The sequence below is a fragment of the Silurus meridionalis genome, chromosome 14, assembly GCF_014805685.1.
Source record: "Silurus meridionalis isolate SWU-2019-XX chromosome 14, ASM1480568v1, whole genome shotgun sequence".
Taxonomy (NCBI): domain Eukaryota; kingdom Metazoa; phylum Chordata; class Actinopteri; order Siluriformes; family Siluridae; genus Silurus; species Silurus meridionalis.
In genome coordinates, this window is record NC_060897.1 from 8,683,275 (window position 1) to 8,702,346 (window position 19,072).

The window sequence follows — 19,072 nt, forward strand, 5'->3', positions numbered from 1 at the left end:
CGGTTTGTGAATGGAGGGCGGAGAAACGCGGATGAGCTGGCGAGCATGATCCGCGAGGAGCTGCAGTGGGCTTCCGGGGAAAACCCGAAGCGTAGTCGGACTGAGCGATTTCCAGGACAGAAATGGATGCTACAATACTGTCTTCATGAAGGCCCATTTTTACTTCCGTAAAAGAAATGTTATTGTTTATGAGCACCTGCGGTGAGTGCATTTCAGAAGAAAATATTTCAACCTACCAGTACACACTCACGCTCCACAATCTGTATTTGTGCCTATTCATGTACAAAATATATAAAATACTGTACTCTCATCTGGCACTATCAACTATGCCACAGTCATAGAGGTCACATTTTCCCCCATTTTGATGATTAATAGGAACATTAAATAAAGCTCTTGAATATGCATCTGAGTGATGTTTTGCATTGTGCTGATGCCACATGATTGGCGGATTGCATATAATGAATGAGTTTAAAAACTTTCTTTCGGCTTCTCCCGTTAGGGGTCGCCACAGCGGATCCTCCGCACGTTTGATTTGGCACATGTTTTACGCTGGATGCCCTTCCTAACACAACCCTCCCCAATTTATCCGGGCTTGGGACCGGCACTGAGAGTGGCTGGGGATGGCGCCCTGACCGGGAATCGAACCCGGGTGAATGGGTTTATTTGTACTTAATCAGGGACAATGCACAGAGAACATTAGTCTAAGAAAGAATAGATGTCATGTGCCAGGTTATAGCAAAAAAATGCTAATTTCCACCTGCAGTCCCTAGACAGATGTTACATTTGCAAAAGGTCATGAAATACATACAGTATCATACATGGAAACATTAATAGTAACAATAATAACATTAATAACATTAATAACAATAATAACATTTAGCATAATGCCAAAAATGAGTAGTTTTACAGACGATGATATTAAAGTGACCATTGACTGTCAACCTTTATGTCTTAGGTGACCAGATTATAAATCCAAATAGAAGATTGTCTGAAATGTGATATAAAATTATAATTTCAAGTGTACAAATCAGTTTTACATTTATAACAAAAAAAAAAAATCACTCTGATTTCAAACATTGTTCTTATTGGTTTTAATTTGCTTGTTTCTGTCCAATCAGAGCAAATTTAAATGAAGCAAAACTAGATCGAGAACACATCAAACTTGATTTGCGTCGCATTGCCAAAGATGTGGTCAAGTGCCTAAAGCTTCTAGAGAAAGAGAAAATTGTCCATGGTGACAAAACCTGTGAGTACATTTTTAAAGCCCTGCTAAGTTTGTAAACCAGCAGCACAGACTGGGTTTGATCAGTTTCAGATTGACTGTAATATGCTCATTGGGAGTGTTAATCTGTTAATTTCACAATGTTGTTTTGTCTATCAGTACATAGATCAGGAACCAAATGTGGCCTTCTAACCTTCTATTCTTTACATTTCTTTTCTTCAACATGTGTTGTTAATACACAAATCTTGTTAATACACAAATCTAAAGTGCTCCAGAGGCATTCATAAATAAACATTACTCAACTGCTATTGACATGTGAAGTCTGGGCTGTACCCTGGCCGAACTGCACACTGGCCAGTATCTCTTTAATGGACAGAACATATACTATCAAATAGGCATTATCGTGGAGGTATAATTAGCAGAATAACACATTCTTCTCCATAGCCATATCTTTATTATTGCTAATATTGGAAGGCCTCCAATTGAATTTATCCTGGAGGAGAATGGTTGCCATTTTTTGATATAGTAAATGCTTCTAATGAAAAAAACTACAGTATACTGCAAAACAACAAAATACACTCAAGTCAAGTCAAGTCAGGTTTATTTGTATAGCGCTTTTCACAACAGACATTGTCTCAAAGCAGCTTTACAGAAATCAACAGTTAAGGTGAATGGTGTGAATTTGTCCCTGATGAGCAGCCGTGACGACTGTGGCAAGGAAAAACTCCCTTAGATGTTATAAGGAAGAAACCTTGAGAGGAACCAGACTCAAAAGGGGATCCCATCCTCATTTGGGTGACATCAAGAGTTTGATAATAAATCTTTCAACAATACAGAACACTGGAGAGTGAGAACTAACATGATTACTGGAGTATAAGATTATAAGTAATGTTCTTTCTGCAGTCTTAAACAGTCTATATGGTTAGTAGCTCCTAGTTTTATAAGCTCAGCATTTGTGATCATCACAGATCCAGCATCAGCTTCTCCATGCCAGAGCCTTTAAACACTACAGGAGGTCCAATGTCAAAACTCCACACATGAAGCGGGATCCAAATGGCACTGGTACGTCTCTAGATGGTTCGGGATGTTTGCGAGTTCGGCATCTACTTCTTCAAAGGTCCGTAATTATCAAGATGGTGGGAGGTGACTGGAGCTGGCCAAACCTCAGGGTGTCTCGGGATGGGGAGAGAAAGAGAAGCAGTGGAGAGGAATTAGCATAGCTGCTGTTCATGATATTAACAGCACAAGTTGATAATGTGATGTGATCAGATGTTCTGGAGCACAAGGTTATGATATGTGATGTGTGTTATGTGTAGGCATTGCTAAAAAGATATGTTTTTAATCTACACTTAAACTGGATAAGTGTGTCTGAGCCCCGAACACTGTCAGGAAGACTATTCCAGAGTTTAGGAGCTAAATGTGAAAATGCTCTACCGCCTTTAGTGGACTTTGCTATTCTACGAACTACTAGAAGCCCAGAGTTTTTAGATCTCAGGGAGCGTGATGGATTGTAGCGAGTTAAAAGACTGGATAGATACACGGGAGCCAAACCATTTAGTGCTTTATAAGTAAGAAGTAGTAGTTTGTAGTCTATTCGAAACTTAACAGGAAGCCAATGTAGGGACGATAAGATCGGGGTTATGTGATCATATTTTCTAACATCAGATTAGATATATATCTATTATATATCTAAATCAACCTTTTAAATTATGAATCTCTGATGGACAGAATCCCAAACGGATATCTAGTGTACTAGATAGGGAGCGGAAAAAAAGTCTGTGGCTCCTTTGTAACAAATTATTATTATTATTATTATTATTATTATTATTATTATTATTATTATTATTATTATTTTATTTATTTATTTATTTTTTTAATTATTATTGGCTCGTTATTACATACATTAAAATAAAAATATGCAATATATATATATATATATATATATATATATATATATATATATATATATATATATATATATATATATGTATATGTGTGTGTGTGTGTGTGTGTGTGTGTGTGTGTCTGTGTGTGTCTGTGTGTGTGTGCGTGTGTATTAAACTTGTTGTCATATAGTCTGCTTATTGGTAGGAGTGTGCTTGCATAAAAAAAAAAATGCAGTTTAAACAGATAATTCAGATATTCCTGCAGTTTCTGTGAATGGGTGTGGCAGACTGACTTACACAATTTACTGTAAACCTTTATTTGTATTTATCCTCTCTTTGAGCAGCAACAGAGAATGGGGCTTTTGCCAAAAAATAAAAATAAAAATACACTTAATACTAGCATGATTAAATAAAATTAAACAATGTGCAATAACTTGTTGACAGGACATTACCAAACATAGCAATTTAAATATTTAAAAAAGTAATTTATGCATGTGCAGAAGTCCAGGACATCAACACTATTTGTCTCCTCTGGCTGATCTCAAATCAAGTTTGGAAGTGAGAATTATTTGAGTTGTAGCAGGTGAGTGGGGGAACTGACATGTAACAAGTCACACAGGTAGGGGAGGTTTCATTTCCGTGTGCTTTACTTATACTACAACAAAGACATTTAGAGACACATTACATCAGGACCAGAGAGCATGAAAATGAATTTGTGGAAAGGCGTGTGTGTTTTATGTGGTCTACTCCTCAATTCTACAGGTAAGTGAAAAAGAAGTGATGGTTTTGAAGAATATTACATTTAGTCTGTCATCTATATAAAAGGTAACATGCTGTATATAACATTTAAGGCAAAAACTTACAGGTGATTTTTGCAGTCTTTAAAAGAGTAAATATCACAATTCCTAGCTTGTTGCTAAGATTCCTACAAGTGTATTGTATTATACATTTATCTATGCAGATGATGCTTTATCTAATGAAACATTGAGTATTTTAGTTTTTTGCTGGGTATTTTTTATTTTTGTTATTATAGAGATTATATATTATATATAATATAGATATTGATCTAAATTTAAATGACTCACATGACAGATTATTTTACAGATCAGTTGTACAAAATGAAGTTAAATTGTTTATTAAAGAAAATGTCACAAATGCAATAACAATCGATATTCATCTGTCATTCTAATCTTGTAGGGACCACAATATAAAATTAATAATAAGTGATACGTTCTATTGCGCCTTTACACCTTACACCTTTCAGACAGGACAGAAGTTATTGAAGAACATTTAGGCTTTTGATGTTGATGAGACTTTGAACCTTATACATGCATTTGTTGATTACAACTATGTTTAAAATATTTAACCACCCACACTGGAGATGTTATCATTTATCATACTATATTTATTATTAGTTCTGCTTGACTGGTTTGCCCATCTGTCAGGGTACAAGGAGAATGTATACGTCAAAATCTTTCTATGTTCTGGCACACAGGTAGTGGAATGAATTCGATACCTAAGCAGGTGAATCAGCAGCATGTGTGCTTTTACCAACAGAAATCAGTATTGGGATCAGGGTGTATTTATTCACAGAGCCCTCAAAGAAAAGCAAAGTAGTTGCAGAACCATTTTAATAATAAAATTTTGAAAGATTGATATGTCCAAGATTGTCATTCTTACCAGCAATGTTTTACTATAATCTGCCAACACACAGTAGAAATCATGATTACGGTGTCTTTAATCTGTTTATATACGTAAAGCTGCTTTGTGGCCTTTGTTTAAAATGCTATACTTTGGAAGAACTAAGAACAGAATGAAGGTGCTTCGTTACACTTTTCTGTTTTGATTAGTTCTGTTGAGATATACGGAGTGTGTTTACTTAATTAGTACATTTATGCATTGTGTAATTTCTATTTGCTATCTTTTTATACTAACACTCACCAAAACTTTTCAGTCAGGTTTGAAAAACCTACCACTTCTAGAATTACCAAAATTAGTACTTGCTATAAGATCCAAAAAAGTCTTTGGTAATAATTGTTTTCTTAGTCAGTGACAGTGAACCAGTATCAGGATGTACTTATTGTTAGAACATAAAAAAAAGCACTTCCGCTTGGCAACACAAGGTGTACTTTCATTGAAGCACTAAGAACAGAATGAAGGTTTTTCTTTATTGCCTTTCTCTTATGCCTTAATCCTGTTAAGATATACAGTGTGCATTTACTTTCCTTTTTTTCCCTTCTCTTTATGTTTGTATACTATATTTAATCATTAGTTTTAATATACAAACCAAACTGCAAGCAGCATTTTGGTATACATTTTAAATTAAATTGTAATTTAGTCAAATTTATTGTAATTGTTCTAATTAAAACCTTTTTTTTTTTTACTCAATGACAGTTTGCAAAAAATAACTTTTTATAGATTTTTTAATACAGCTTTCTTTTTTAATAATTATAATCTGCATGTTGGATTATGCTATATTTAAAAAACAAAAACTGTCTGACATGTCTGTTGATAGTGGTTTAAGCATTGAGCTTCTTTTTCTCTTCCATTAGGATCATTTGCCCAAACAGATGGTAAGTTCTTGATTCAATCAGCACAACACTTTTGCTTTATTTGAAATACATAGGATACATATGGTATTAAGCAGATTTGTTTTGTTGCTATAGCAAAACAGTTTTGCTATAATGTGACGTCCAAGACTTGTTGAAAGGTTATATTTTAGCGAAACAAACAATCAGTTATTTTCGTATCTGAAATATCACACAATGTTCATTTCAAGAAGTGTTTTCAGTAGATGTTGCAGCCAGTGTATAAAGTTTTATTTATGAATATTTGCATTTATTCTGGAATATTTTATTTATTCATAGATCTAGCTAGATAATCCTGTCACTGCATTCTTCAGTGAAATTTAGTCATTTTAAAGCTTAGTTGATGTTAGCATGACATCGCAAACATTGCAAATTCTGTCAATCTAGATTGGGAATTTCTTTTGGTGCTATTTGGGAGAAACTAAGAATTAAGCATGAGAGCAAACCCACAAAAGATAAAAAATATATTTCATACATTTAAACTAAAAAAAAATTAAATACAAAAATAACACAGACAGCAAATAACAGTTTATTAATAGAAGACCATGAGTAAACCAAACTAATGCATAAAAAGATTTAATGACCCCTAATATCAGTGGCCTAAACATAGAATTTTAGTAAGAATTCTTGCATTTTAATCCAGTGTCTACAGTGGAATGTAGTAATGGATGTTCTTCTCTTAAGTGCAGTCATTTTTCAGGTAGTATATGTATGTATATTCTGCCAGGGTGTGGTCAGGCTCCACTTAACACCAAGATTGTGGGTGGTCAGGATGCTGTTCCTGGGTCCTGGCCTTGGCAGGTCAGCATTCAAACAGGTGGCAGCCATTTCTGTGGTGGCAGCTTGATCAATAAGAACTGGGTCTTATCAGCTGCTCATTGTCTCCAAAGGTATTTAAGGATAAATCTAAAATAACCAGAGAATTATAATATAGTATGTAGGTAATATCCGTGTTAATATCCTTTTTTCCCCTTTATTTTTAGTGTTTCAGCAGGTTCTCTCACACTCTTACTAGGACTGCAAAATTTGAATGGGAGTAATCCCAATATGCAGACAAAAAGCGTGACTGAAATTTTCATCCACCAGCAGTATGACGCAACCACCCCCTACAATGATATTGCACTAGTCCAGCTCTCCACTCCAGTGACGATCAATGATTATGTCAGGCCGGTGTGCTTGGCAACAAACAACACTTCTTACCCTGCTGGTACTATTGTCTGGGTCACAGGATTTGGTCAAAGAACTTCAAATGGTGTTAATGGTGAGTGACACATAGATTTAAAAAAGTGGACATGTTTAATTAGTTTTATATATATTAGATTTATTTGAAATGTAAACCAGGAAGGAGATTAATCACTCCTTGCTGTGGAATATTCACAGCATCTTCATCTTTGTGTGTTAATTAATCATTGCTTCTAATGCAACATTATAGACAGATTTATGGAAAGTAATAAAACAATAAAAACAAAAAATAGAAATGCCATTAGTTAGATTACTCAAGGAAAAAACTGCCACTGGAAAATTATGATTTGGCTTCTGTATTTGTTGCTGGCGGCTCGTCAAACGCAGCTAGAAATTTTAGCAGGGTTCATTATGGGATGTCATGTAGTAAATCTTAAACATTGGTCTTCATAGTGAATCTGCCATATCCTCAAACCCTGCAGGAGGTGCAGTTGCCGATTGTCAATAACAGTGATTGTGCAAATGACTATGGAGCTGATTTTATCACAGACAATATGTTGTGTGCTGGATTTACTCAGGGAGGAAAAGACTCATGCCAGGTAAGAAATCTAACACCTGCCATATAAATGCCATATACATTTGTGACATTGGTACAGTGTCATGGTAGAAGAGCAGACATGTAGCTAACACCTGTTAATCGTGTAGGGTGATTCAGGAGGTCCACTGGTGTCCAGGTCCAGTGGAGCATGGACTCAGGCTGGGATTGTGAGCTTTGGCAATGGCTGCGGTTTACCTAATTTTCCGGGTGTGTACACCAGAGTGTCTCAGTACCAAGACTGGATTTACAGCACCATCAACAGCACCATCAACAGCACCATCAACAGCACCAGCAGCACCAGTGGCTCCACTATACATCTCCTTTCTTTCTCCATCATCTCCTTTTTCTTCTTGCTCTATATCTTCCTTTGATAATAGCCAAATTAAACAGGACAAGACAAGACACATTTTAATTGTGAAATGTGAAACAAGTGAAAAAGAATTGGCAATTTAAGCATTGATTTCTCTGTCTTTTGGCATAATTATAACAAATAATGCATTAATTGCATAAAAAGCTACTTTTCCCCTTTTATTTGTAAACTGAATTATTATACAGCATAAGTTTTCTTTATTATTGTAGATCCAATAAATATGAACCTTATTAAAAGAAACCATTTTTTGTCATTTTGTTGGGTTCTGTACTATAATAGATCTACTACATAGATCTGTGGATATAGATACATATACTGTTATAAATGCTTCTATATATAAATACATGTGCTATGTTCTACTGTTATATACAATATATAGGGTTATTAAATATGAAAAAACGTTTGTGATACAAAAAATAAATATCAAAATGGTTTCTTGACTTTGATCTGTTGATCAGTTTAATAACAATGCAATGGGGACACCAACAACGAGCTCAGTTTATTAGCAATCAATTGAAATTTGGGAAGTGAAAATTGATCCCAAATCGTGGGACACTGATCTCTGTTATCTCCTGATCTTATTCAAAGTTGTAGAACATTATTTATAATCTTTATAATCATACCTATGATATGAATACAAAAATGGCCAACAACAACAAAAAAATATGGTTAACAATAATGAACCATATAATAAATCAAATAGGCTCAATATATATATCAAAAGGTTAAATAGAAAAATAGGATCAGTATATATCAAGAAGATCTGAAGAAAGAGTGATATTGTTACATGTATTAACCTTGTACATAAACTAAATTATCATATTAATACAGAGAACATTTAACAAATTAGTACAGTGCAACGTCCCTCAAATGGTAAGACAATCAATGTGGGAAGCACATCCCATTTCTGTCACTGTGCTATGATCATGGATTTTTTTGTGATCCACGATGTGATAGGTCTAAACCAGTCATAAATCTATAAAAAAGAAATTCATAATTCCTTTCTGCTGCATCATATTGAGGAAAGACTTCAGTCACTAGATCTGTGAGCTCAGCAGCATAGACTTCAAGAGGTTTTGTGGTTTACATGGACAAGCGTTCAAAAAGGTCAACATGTGTCAAAAACAACTCCATAAACAGTGCTCAAACTATGTTTATTTGAATTGTAGTCATTGTTGTCTTTCACAACAGGTGAGAGAGACAGCCAGTATGCAAATGCTGTACCAGTAAGCTTTACAGAAAGGAGTTTCTCTTTACCCAGTAGCGCAACTGAGACATTTTCAACTTTAAACCACTGTATCCATGCACTAAAAGTCTCTGTATTATCACAAGAAAAAGAATTAGGAAAGTCAATTTTAAATGGTAGATGTGGATTTGCTTTATCTACACTGTGTCTGTCTCTAGGCATTACAACTGCATTATGCTCATCATCCTCCATTTTGTGTGAGAGAAAAAAAATGCACGTAATTCAAACTTGCAAAAGAGCATGTGAAAAAAATACAAAATAATATAAATGTCTCTACAGGTTAAGTGGCAAAATTCATGTCTTTCAAAAAAAAAACACGTGTCCCAGCAAAAACAAGCAAACCAATCCTGCCACCAGTGTAACACAAGTGTTTTATACACAGACCAGGAATAACATTATAATATTATGTGTATAACAAAATTTATAACACTGATTATCTCATCATCATTGCACCTGTTAGTGGGTGGGAAATATTGGGCAGCAAGTAAAAATTTTGTTCTCAAAGGAAAGGAAAATGGGCAAGTGTAAGGATTTGAGTGAGTTTGACAAGGGCCAAATTGTGATGTCTAGATGACTGAGTCAGAGCATCTCCAAAACTGCAGCTCTTGTGGGGTAGTTAAATGTGGTCCTAAGGAAAAACAGTGGTGACCCGAAGACATGGCCGGTCAATTATACAGTTCTTACCTCATGTGCTTGGCTATGTTCTGGCGATGTTTTTTTTTTTTTTTTTTTACCACTGCAATGAGGACACCAATAAGGAGCTCAAGAGATCACAACACTTAGTTTATTACAGTGTAAGGTGCAAAATGCCTGCAGACCGTTATTTCCTGAGATCCCAAATCACAAGGCACTGTTCTCACAATATTCTCTCTAGATCTTAAAGTTGTAGAACATTATTCATAACCTCATTGTTTACTCTGTAAAAATATACAGTATAAACATATATATATTAGTTCAGTAGTACAGCCACTGTAACTAATCAGTAGTGTAAATATATAATGAATATATAAATACATAATTTACACCAACTACACTTGGTTGTAAAGACTGATTACTACTGCTGGTGGTCAGTGCATTAAAATAGCAGATTACAGAGTATTTCTGCTTTTGATCGGTTGTATGCAGTAAGTGGTTATGAACAGCACTGCAGTGTTAATACAGGTTCTCAGTGGAATGAAGGTTTATGAACAGCTCTACTGTGGCGCACAGTGTCTCAGTAAAGCTGTTTTTACTTTCACTGTTCAGAGGTCACGCACATTTCTACATATACACAGAGGTTCTTTTCTTTACCCTCTTTATTCTCTTTCACTAAGAACACTTTAGTATTATTGTGATTCCCAACAGGTGCGTGATTCTCTCGGCTAGTTTCTCCGCCCTCCATTCACAAACCAGCGTTCGGCCACACCCTCGATACTAAACATGTGCTTTACTGAGTCTCAAATCAAGCAACAAAATCTGCCATTATGCACACATCACATTACGGAAATTACGTTTGCCGTTGCAGTTGCTGATTGTCAATAACAGTGATTGTGCAAATGACTATGAAGCTGATATTATCACAGACAATATGTTGTGTGCTGGATTTACTCAGGGAGGAAAAGACTCATGCCAGGTAAGAAATCTAACACCTGCCATATAAATGCCACATACATTTGGGACATTGGTACAGTGTCATGGTAGAAGAGCAGACATGTAGCTAACACTTGTTAATCGTGTAGGGTGATTCAGGAGGTCCACTGGTGTCCAGGTCCAGTGGAGCATGGACTCAGGCTGGGATTGTGAGCTTTGGCAAGGGCTGCGTTTTACCTAATTTTCCGGGTGTGTACACCAGAGTGTCTCAGTACTAAGACTGGATTTACAGCACCATCAACAGCACCACCAGCACCAGTGGCTCCACTATACATCTCCTTTCTTTCTTCATCATCTCCTTTCTCTTCTTGCTCTATATCTTCCTTTGATAATAGCCAAATTAAACAGGACAAGACAAGACACATTTTAATTGTGAAATGTGAAACAAATGAAATAGAATTGGCAATTTAAGCATTGATTTCTCTGTCTTTTGGCATAATTATAACAATTAATGCATTAATTGCATAAAAAGCAACTTTTCCCCTTTGAATTGTAAACTGTATGATTATACAGCATAAGTTTTCTTTATTATTGTAGATCCAATATATATGAACCTTTTGTCATTTTGTTCTGTACTATAATAGATCTACTACATAGATAGATGTATCTGTGGATATAGATACATATACTGTTATAAATGCTTCTATATATAAATACATGTGCTATGTTCTACTGTTATATACAATATATAGGGTTATTAAATATGAAAAAACTATTGTGATACAAAAAATAAAAATAAAAATGGTTTCTTGACTTTGTTCTGTTGATCATTTTAATAACAATGCAATGGGGACACCAACAAGGAGCTCATTTACTATCAATCAATTGAAATTTGGGAAGTGAATATTGATCCCAAATAGTGGGACACTGATCTCTGTTATCTCCTGATCTTATTTAAAGTTGTAGAACATTATTTATAATCTTTATAATCATACCTACAATATGAATACAAAAATGGCCAAGAACAACAAAAAAATATGGTTAACAATAATGAACCATATAATACATTAAATAGGCTCAGTATATATATCAAGAGATTAAATAGAAAAATAGGATCAGTATATATCAAGAAGTTCTGAAGAAAGAGTGATATTGTTACATGTATTAACCTTGTACATCAAATTAATAAACATAGTAGTACAGAGAACATTTAACAAATTAGTACAGTGCAAAGACACTGGAGCCAAGTCGAGCGTTCTGAGGAGCCCAGGAGCTCTCAGGGAAGCTCTCAGGGAAACTCTGAAGTGGAGCGGGGCACTCCTGGAAACCCTGGGGCGGCGTGGCGCGTCCACGAGAACCCCGGAACAGGGCGGCGCGCTTGTGAAAACTCTGGGGTGGAGTGGCGTGCTCGTAGACGCTCGGAGATGGAGCGGCACACACACGGGAACCCCGGAACAGGGCGGCACACTCATGAAAACTCTGGAGAGGAGCGGAGCGGAGCGCTTGTCGAAACCCTGGGGTCGAGCGGAGCACTCGTGGAAACCCTGGGGCGAAGCGGAGCGCTCGTGGAATCCCTGAAGTGGAGCTGAGCTCTCCGGGAGGTCTTGGAGCAAAACTGAGCTCTCCTTGAAGCCCTGGAGCGGAGAGAAGCTCTCGGGCACACACTGGAGTGGAGAGGTGCTCTCAGAGACACACTGTGGTGGAGAGTTGCTCTCTGGGACCCACTGGAGCAGCGAGGTGCTCTCGGGGACACACTGGAATGGAGAGGTGCTCTCAGGGACACACTGGAGTGGAGAGGTGCTCTCGGGGACACACTGGAGCGGAGAGGTGCTCTTGGGGACATACTGGAGTGGAGAGGTGTTTTCTGGGACACACTGGATTGGAGGGGTGCTCTCGGGGACACACCGGAGCGGAGAGGAGCTCACCGGGACGCTCTGGGACAGAGAGGAGCTCACCTGGAGGACCTGGGGCAGAGCTGTGCTCTCTTGGAGGTCCTGGAGCAGGGTGAGGATCTCCTGAAGGCCCTGGGGCGGAGCGGAGCCGTCCTGGACGGCCTGGAGCAGGGCAGAGATCTCCTGGAGGTCCTGGGGCGGAGCGGTGCCATCCTGGAGGGCCTGAAGCAGGGTCTGGAGCAGGGTGGTGATCTCCCAAAGGTCCTGGGATGGAAATCTGGTGCGGAACAGAGCTCTCCGGGAAACACTAGAGCGGATCCGTGCTCTCGGGAGCGTGAGAGAGATGGTGGAGATCTGCGGTGACCATCCCAAGTTCCCTGGTAAGAAGCCGGATAAACCAGGCGCACGAGCCGAGTTCGCTTACAGTCGCGCTCCACAACTCACGGGCCAGAGAGAGAGATTCTCCAGACAGTAGAGAAATGTGGGGTACTTCAGTGGGGTAAGAGGATGAAAAAAAAGTCCATGTATTCACCGACGCTGCGTATAAATCCGCCCCACTCAGCCCTGTCGCCGGAGAAGCAAGCCGGGAAATCCATGACGTCATCAAGGGGGCGTGGCGCTGCCGAGCATGATCCGCGTGAAAGGCAGCGGACTTCCGGGCTTTCCCCGAGGCGAAGCTTGGCTGCCACTTTATCGCGCCAGAGCGAATCCTGCCTCCGAGGTTCGGTTCACGCCAGGACCACGACGGTAATCCGATCAATTTTTTTTTGTATATTCCTTTTCAGGGGTTCGTTATTCTGTCAGGGTGCGAGTAAAACAGGAGGCGGACGCCGGAATACAGCTCGCTCAGGTTTAATAATTAAATTGAGGGAGAGAGATACACACGAGCACACTCACTCACACACGCAGGCACACACACTCACTCATGCACACACACGGCAGTCCTTAGGTGAAAAGAGTCCAAGGTGCGCTTGCCGGATAGTAAAGTCCGAATGGAATGGACAGCATAGCGTACTGCGTGTGGCAGGGAAACCATACAGCAGTACGTAACACCTAACTGTCAGCCCGCTTGAGCACTTCAGGTATTACCGCCTCAACCACAGAGGAAACGCCCACTCCCAACCAGCTGCACGGATTTGGTGTATGATTTTCTGGCACTTATAAGGACGCCTGAATCCTTCAGTCAGTGCCAGATTGTCTTTAGGCTTGCCCTGAGCACTCTCCAGCGTATTCTGTTTTGTTTGTTTGTTCTTTTGTTTGTTTCGTTGTCTCTGACCTGAACATTCTGTCCTTCGGTTTCGGCTCGCGCTGAACGCGCCCGGTTTCCGGTTCGGCTCGGCTCTGCTCTGCTCTGCTCTGCTCGCGCTGAACGCGCTCTGGTTTCCGGCTCGGCTCGGCTCGGCTCTGCTCTGCTCTGCTCGCGCTGGGCGTGTTCGGTTTCGGCTCGGCTCTGCTCTGCTCGCGCTGAACGCGCCCGGTTTCCGGTTCGGCTCGCGCTGAACGCGCTCTGGTTTCCGGCTCGGAATCCTCACCCCTTCGCGCACATCGGCTCTCTGAATCGGCTCTCTGAATCGGCTCTCTGAATCGGCTCTCTGAATCGGCTCCCGGAATCGGCTCCGGAATCGACTCCTGAATCGACTCCTGAATCGGCTTCCGATTCAGCTCTGCACAGCCTTTCTCCCTGCTCCTTTTGCATCTGCCTTGGATCCTATAACCCTAACTTTCTGACAGAACAATCTGGCCAACATGGATCCCGTGGATGTACCTGCCTCTAGCGCCGCTTTAACGGCCTTGGCTCGCCAACAAGCGGCGCAGGAGCAACAAATCCAGAACCTCTCTACTGGCGTGCAGGAAATCATGGGATTTTTGCGCTGCGTTTTGGCGACCGGCTCACCACAGGTGCTTTGCCGCCATCATCATCTGCTGCTCCGGCCCGGCAGGCCCCTGCTCCTCCTATCGCCCCTTCAGCCATGCGTGAGCCTCAGCTCGCGCAGCCAGCCCGGTTTTCGGGCGACCCTGACTCCTGCCGTTCATTTATTATGCAGTGCGACCTGATTTTTAGCATGCAACCCTCTCAATTCGGTACAGAGCGCCCAAGGTGGCCTCGTCATTTCCCTCCTGTCAGGCCGAGCCCTAAGGTGGGCCACTGCGGAGTGGGAAAGCCGATCACCCAACTGCGGATCGTTCGCCGGCTTTTCTGCGGAACTCCGGAAGGTCTTCGGCACGTCTACGCCACGCCAAGATGCCGCCCGCTCCCTGGTCTCGGCCGCACAGGGGCAACGCTCTGTTGCGGAGTACGCGGCTGAGTTCGGACCCAGGCCACTGACAGCGGATGGGATCGCATCGCGCTTATGACACTTTCCTCCAGGGCCTCTCCTCTGCTGTTGGGGCGAACTTGCCGCTCGTGATCCACCCGGGATCTGGACTCGCTGATCTCCCTGGCTACACGCATCGATCGGCGCATAAGGGAACGCCGCCGGGAGCGTGGTTACCCAACTCAGAGCCTAGGTCCTCACAGTCCTTTAACTGCGAGCGGTTCCCCTCCTCGTGTTTGGGTTCTGGCACCCGTTCTTTCTCTCCGCCACAGGCCATGGAGATAGGGCGCCACCACCTGACCCCGCTGAGAAGGAAAAACGTCGGTCTCTGGGTCTTTGCCTCTACTGCGGAGGTAAAGGGCACATGGCCGCATCCTGCCCAGTAAAGGCAAGGCTCGTCGGTAATGGAGGGAGCACCCACGAGCCGCGCTTCCCCGCTCCTCAAACCCACTATCTTGGTCCACCTCCAGGTTGGCCCCGATGGCACGGAGTTGGCTGCCTTCGTCGACTCGGGGCTGATGCCGAGTTCATCGACCTCAAGCTTGCCCAGCAGCTGCTGGTTCCCATGGAGCCCCTGCCTGAAGCTCTGCTGATCAGAGCCCTGGACGGCAGCCTTTTGGGCCGGGCCACGCACCGCACTAGGCCTCTGCTCATGTCAGTGGGGGAACAACATCGGGAGTGGCTTTCCTTCCTGGTCATCTCCTCTCCCAAGCCCCCATTATGCTCGGGTTCCCTTGGCTTCGGAAACACAACCCACGTGTTGATTGGATGACAGGCGTATTCTTGATTGGGGTGTGCATTGCTTGACCACTGTCTTGCTCTTCCTCCACCCAAGCCACTGCTGGCTGTCACTCCCGAGCACTCCGATATGGCGTCGGTTCCTGAGGTCTATCATGGCCTTGCGCGCGTGTTCAGTAAGGCCTTGGCTACCTCCCTGCCTCCCCACCGGCACTCGACTGTGCCATCGACCTGCATCCCGGAGCCAGTCCCCTAGGGGCGCCTGTATCAGTTATCGGCCCGGAGAGGACTAGCATGAACCAGTATATCCAGGAGTCTCTGGCAGCAGGGATCATCCGACCATCCTCCTCCCGGCTGGTGCGGGTTTCTTCTTTGTCGAAAAGAAGGATAAGTCCCTACGCCCATGTATTGACTACCGGGTCTTAATGCGATCACTATCCGGAACCGTTACCCTTGCCGCTTATGGCCTCGGCGTTCGAACTCCTGCATGGTGCCACGATCTTCACTAAGCTGGATCTACGCAACGCATACCACCTGGTGCGTATCAGGGAGGGATGAATGGAAGACCGCCTTCAATACCCCAGCTGGTCATTACGAGTACCTCGTCATGCCGTTCGGCCTAACCAACGCTCCGGCCGTCTTTCAGGCTCTGGTCAGCGAGGTCCTCCGTGACATGCTTAATACGTTTGTGTTTGTCTACCTGGATGATATCCTGATCTTCTCCCGTTCCATGGGCGAACACATCCGGCAGGTGCGTCAGGTCTTGGAGACTTCTCAAGAACGGGCTTTATGTTAAACCTGAGAAATGTGAGTTCCACACCTCACAAACCTCGTTCCTGGGATACCTGCTTTCCGCGGTAATATCCGGATGGACCCTGCCAGGGTCCAGGCTATCGGGACTGGCCGACCCCACCTCCGCCGCCATTTACAAAGGTTCTTGGGCTTCGCCAATTTTTATCGCCGCTTCGTAAGGGCTATAGTTCGTGGCGGCGCCTCCACCTCCTGGCGTCTTCCCTCCGCTCGTTCTTCTGGGGCCCTGAGGCTGAGGAGGCTTTTCTGGAGCTTAGCGGCGATTCACGGGCGCCCATCCTCATCTTTCCTGACCCGGCTCGGCAGTTCGTGGTTGAAGTTGGCGCCTCCGGTGTGGGGGTGGGGCAGTGCTCTCCCAGGTCTGCCCTGAGGATAACCGCCTGCATCCTTGCGCTTTTTTCCAGGCGCCTTAGCTCCTCTGAGCGTAACTACCGGTGGGTGAGAGGAGCTCCTGGCTGTCAAACTGGCCTTGGAGGAATGGCGCCATTGGTTGGAGGTGCGGAGGTCCCCTTTCTGGTCTGGACGGATCATCGCAACCTTGAGTACCTCCAATCGGCTAACGACTCAACCCCGACAGGCTAGATGGGGCCTTTTCTTTGGCCGCTTCGGTTCTCTCTTCGTACCGGCCTGGGAGCCGGAATGTCAAGCCTGATGCGCTCTCTAGGGTTCATGCCCTGGAGGAGGAGGAGCCATGCCCAGAGACCATCCTTGCCAAGTCTGTGTCGGTCCACACCCTTAGTCTCGCTTTGGAGGCGGGTCAAGAATGCCCAAGACAGGGGCCCTGTCCCTGAGGGTTGCCCTACTGGTCTCCTGTTCGTCCCCGAGGGTCTCCGCCTGGAGTTCTTCAGTGGTGTCACAACTCCCTGTTCTTCTGTCACCCCGGTCAGCCTCGCACCTTGTCTCTGGTCAAGGCACGCTTCTGGTGGCCTTCTGTAGTAAGGACACCGGGACTTTGTCGCGGCCTGCCCGACTGTGCCCAACACAAGAACCCTCGTGGCCGCCCCATGGTCTTCTTCGGCCCCTTCCTATCCCGAAACGCCCGTGGTCGCACATCGCCATGGACTTCGTTACCGGGCTGCCCATTTCCAGTGGCAACACGGTTGTCATGACGGTCATTGATCGATTTTCTAAGATGGGCCACTTCATCGCTCTGCCCAAGCTGCCGTCTGCCAAGGAAACCGCCAAGCTGGCCCTCCAGCACATATTCCGCCTCCATGGTTTCCCCAGAGATATCGTCTCGGACCGCGGACCCCAATTCTCGGCGCAGTTTTGGAGGAGTTCTGCCGCCTCCTGGGCATCTCGACCAGCCTCTCATCTGGGTTTCACCCCAGGCGAGCGGACAGACCGAGAGGCTCAACCAGGATCTTGAGACCGGTCTCCGTCTCCTTTGCAGTCGGGAACCCTCCTCCTGGTCGGACAAACTTTTATGGATTGAGTATGCCCATAACACTCTTCCCACTGCTGCCACAGGACTTGCGCCCTTCCAGGTGGTCCACGGTTTTCTGCCGCCGATTTTCTCCAACCAGGAACCCCGGTCCGCCGTTCCTTCTGCCGCCCTTTTCTTTCGTCGCTGCCGTCGAGGCTGGAGGACGGCCCGAGCAGCCCTGCTCAAGAATGGCATAAGGCTTTGCCAGGGGGCCAACCGTGGCGGTGCCTAGCCCCCGCTACCGTGCCGGGCAACGTGTGTGGCTCTCTACTGGGACCTTCCCCTTAAGGCCACCTGTCGGAAGCTCGCCCCGCGCTTTATCGGCCCCTTCCCCATTTCCAAGGTTATTAATCCCGTGGCCCTCCGGCTCAGGCTCCCCAGGCGCTCGGGTCCACCCTCGTTTCATGTGTCTAGGGTTCGACCCGTTCAGGCCTGCTCCCTGGTGCCCTCCGCCAGGCCCCCTCCGCCCGCCCGGGTCATTGCTGGGGGTCCTGCCTACACCGTCGCCGCCTGCTCCGCTCCCGTCGTCGTGGCGGGGCCTTCAGTACCTTGTGGATTGGGAGGCTATGGTCCTGAGGCGCTCCTGGGTCCCCTCCGCTTTATCCTGGACCCTGACCTGATTGCTGGCTTTCATCAGGCCCACCCGGGGCAGCCTGTTGGGGCGTCCGGGGCCGCCCTGGGCGGGGGGGTACTGTCAGCCCGCTTGAGCACTTCAGGTATTACCGCCTCAACCACAGAGGAAACGCCCACTCCCAACCAGCTGCACGGATTTGGTGTATGATTTTCTGGCACTTATAAGGACGCCTGAATCCTCCAGTCAGTGCCAGATTGTCTTTAGGCTTGCCCTGAGCACTCTCAGCGTATTCTGTTTTGTTTGTTTGTTCTTTTGTTTGTTTCGTTGTCTCTGACCTGAACATTCTGTCCTTCGGTTTCCGGCTCGCGCTGAACGCGCTCTGGTTTCCGGCTCGGCTCGGCTCTGCTCTGCTCTGCTCGCGCTGAACGCGCTCTGGTTTCGGCTCGGCTCGGCTCGGCTCGGCTCTGCTCTGCTCTGCTCGCGCTGGGCGTGTTCCGGTTTCCGGCTCGGCTCTGCTCTGCTCGCGCTGAGCAGCGCTCTGGTTTCCGGCTCGCGCTGAACGCGCTCTGGTTTCGGCTCGAATCCTCACCCCTTCGCGCACATCGGCTCTCTGAATCGGCTCTCTGAATCGGCTCCCTGAATCGGCTCCCGGAATC

General features: G+C 44.2%; 1 protein-coding gene across 2 annotated transcripts in view; it reads left to right on the plus strand.

The window, feature by feature from the left end:
* Positions 1-3,655: 3,655 nt before the first annotated feature.
* LOC124396699 (serine protease 27-like) overlaps positions 3,656-19,072 on the plus strand; it is a 30,442-nt gene continuing 15,025 nt past the window's right edge. The window contains exons 1-6 of one of the 2 annotated variants that reach the window (XM_046865918.1): positions 3,656-3,870; positions 5,661-5,681; positions 6,424-6,586; positions 6,680-6,957; positions 7,332-7,477; positions 7,584-8,046. In XM_046865918.1, the coding sequence (XP_046721874.1) occupies positions 3,810-3,870; positions 5,661-5,681; positions 6,424-6,586; positions 6,680-6,957; positions 7,332-7,477; positions 7,584-7,847 (933 nt within the window). In that variant the 5' untranslated portion in view covers positions 3,656-3,809 and the 3' untranslated portion in view covers positions 7,848-8,046. Of the gene's footprint in view, positions 3,871-5,660; positions 5,682-6,423; positions 6,587-6,679; positions 6,958-7,331; positions 7,478-7,583; positions 8,047-19,072 lie in introns of those variants that run through there. The other variant, XM_046865920.1, reaches the window with a different exon arrangement.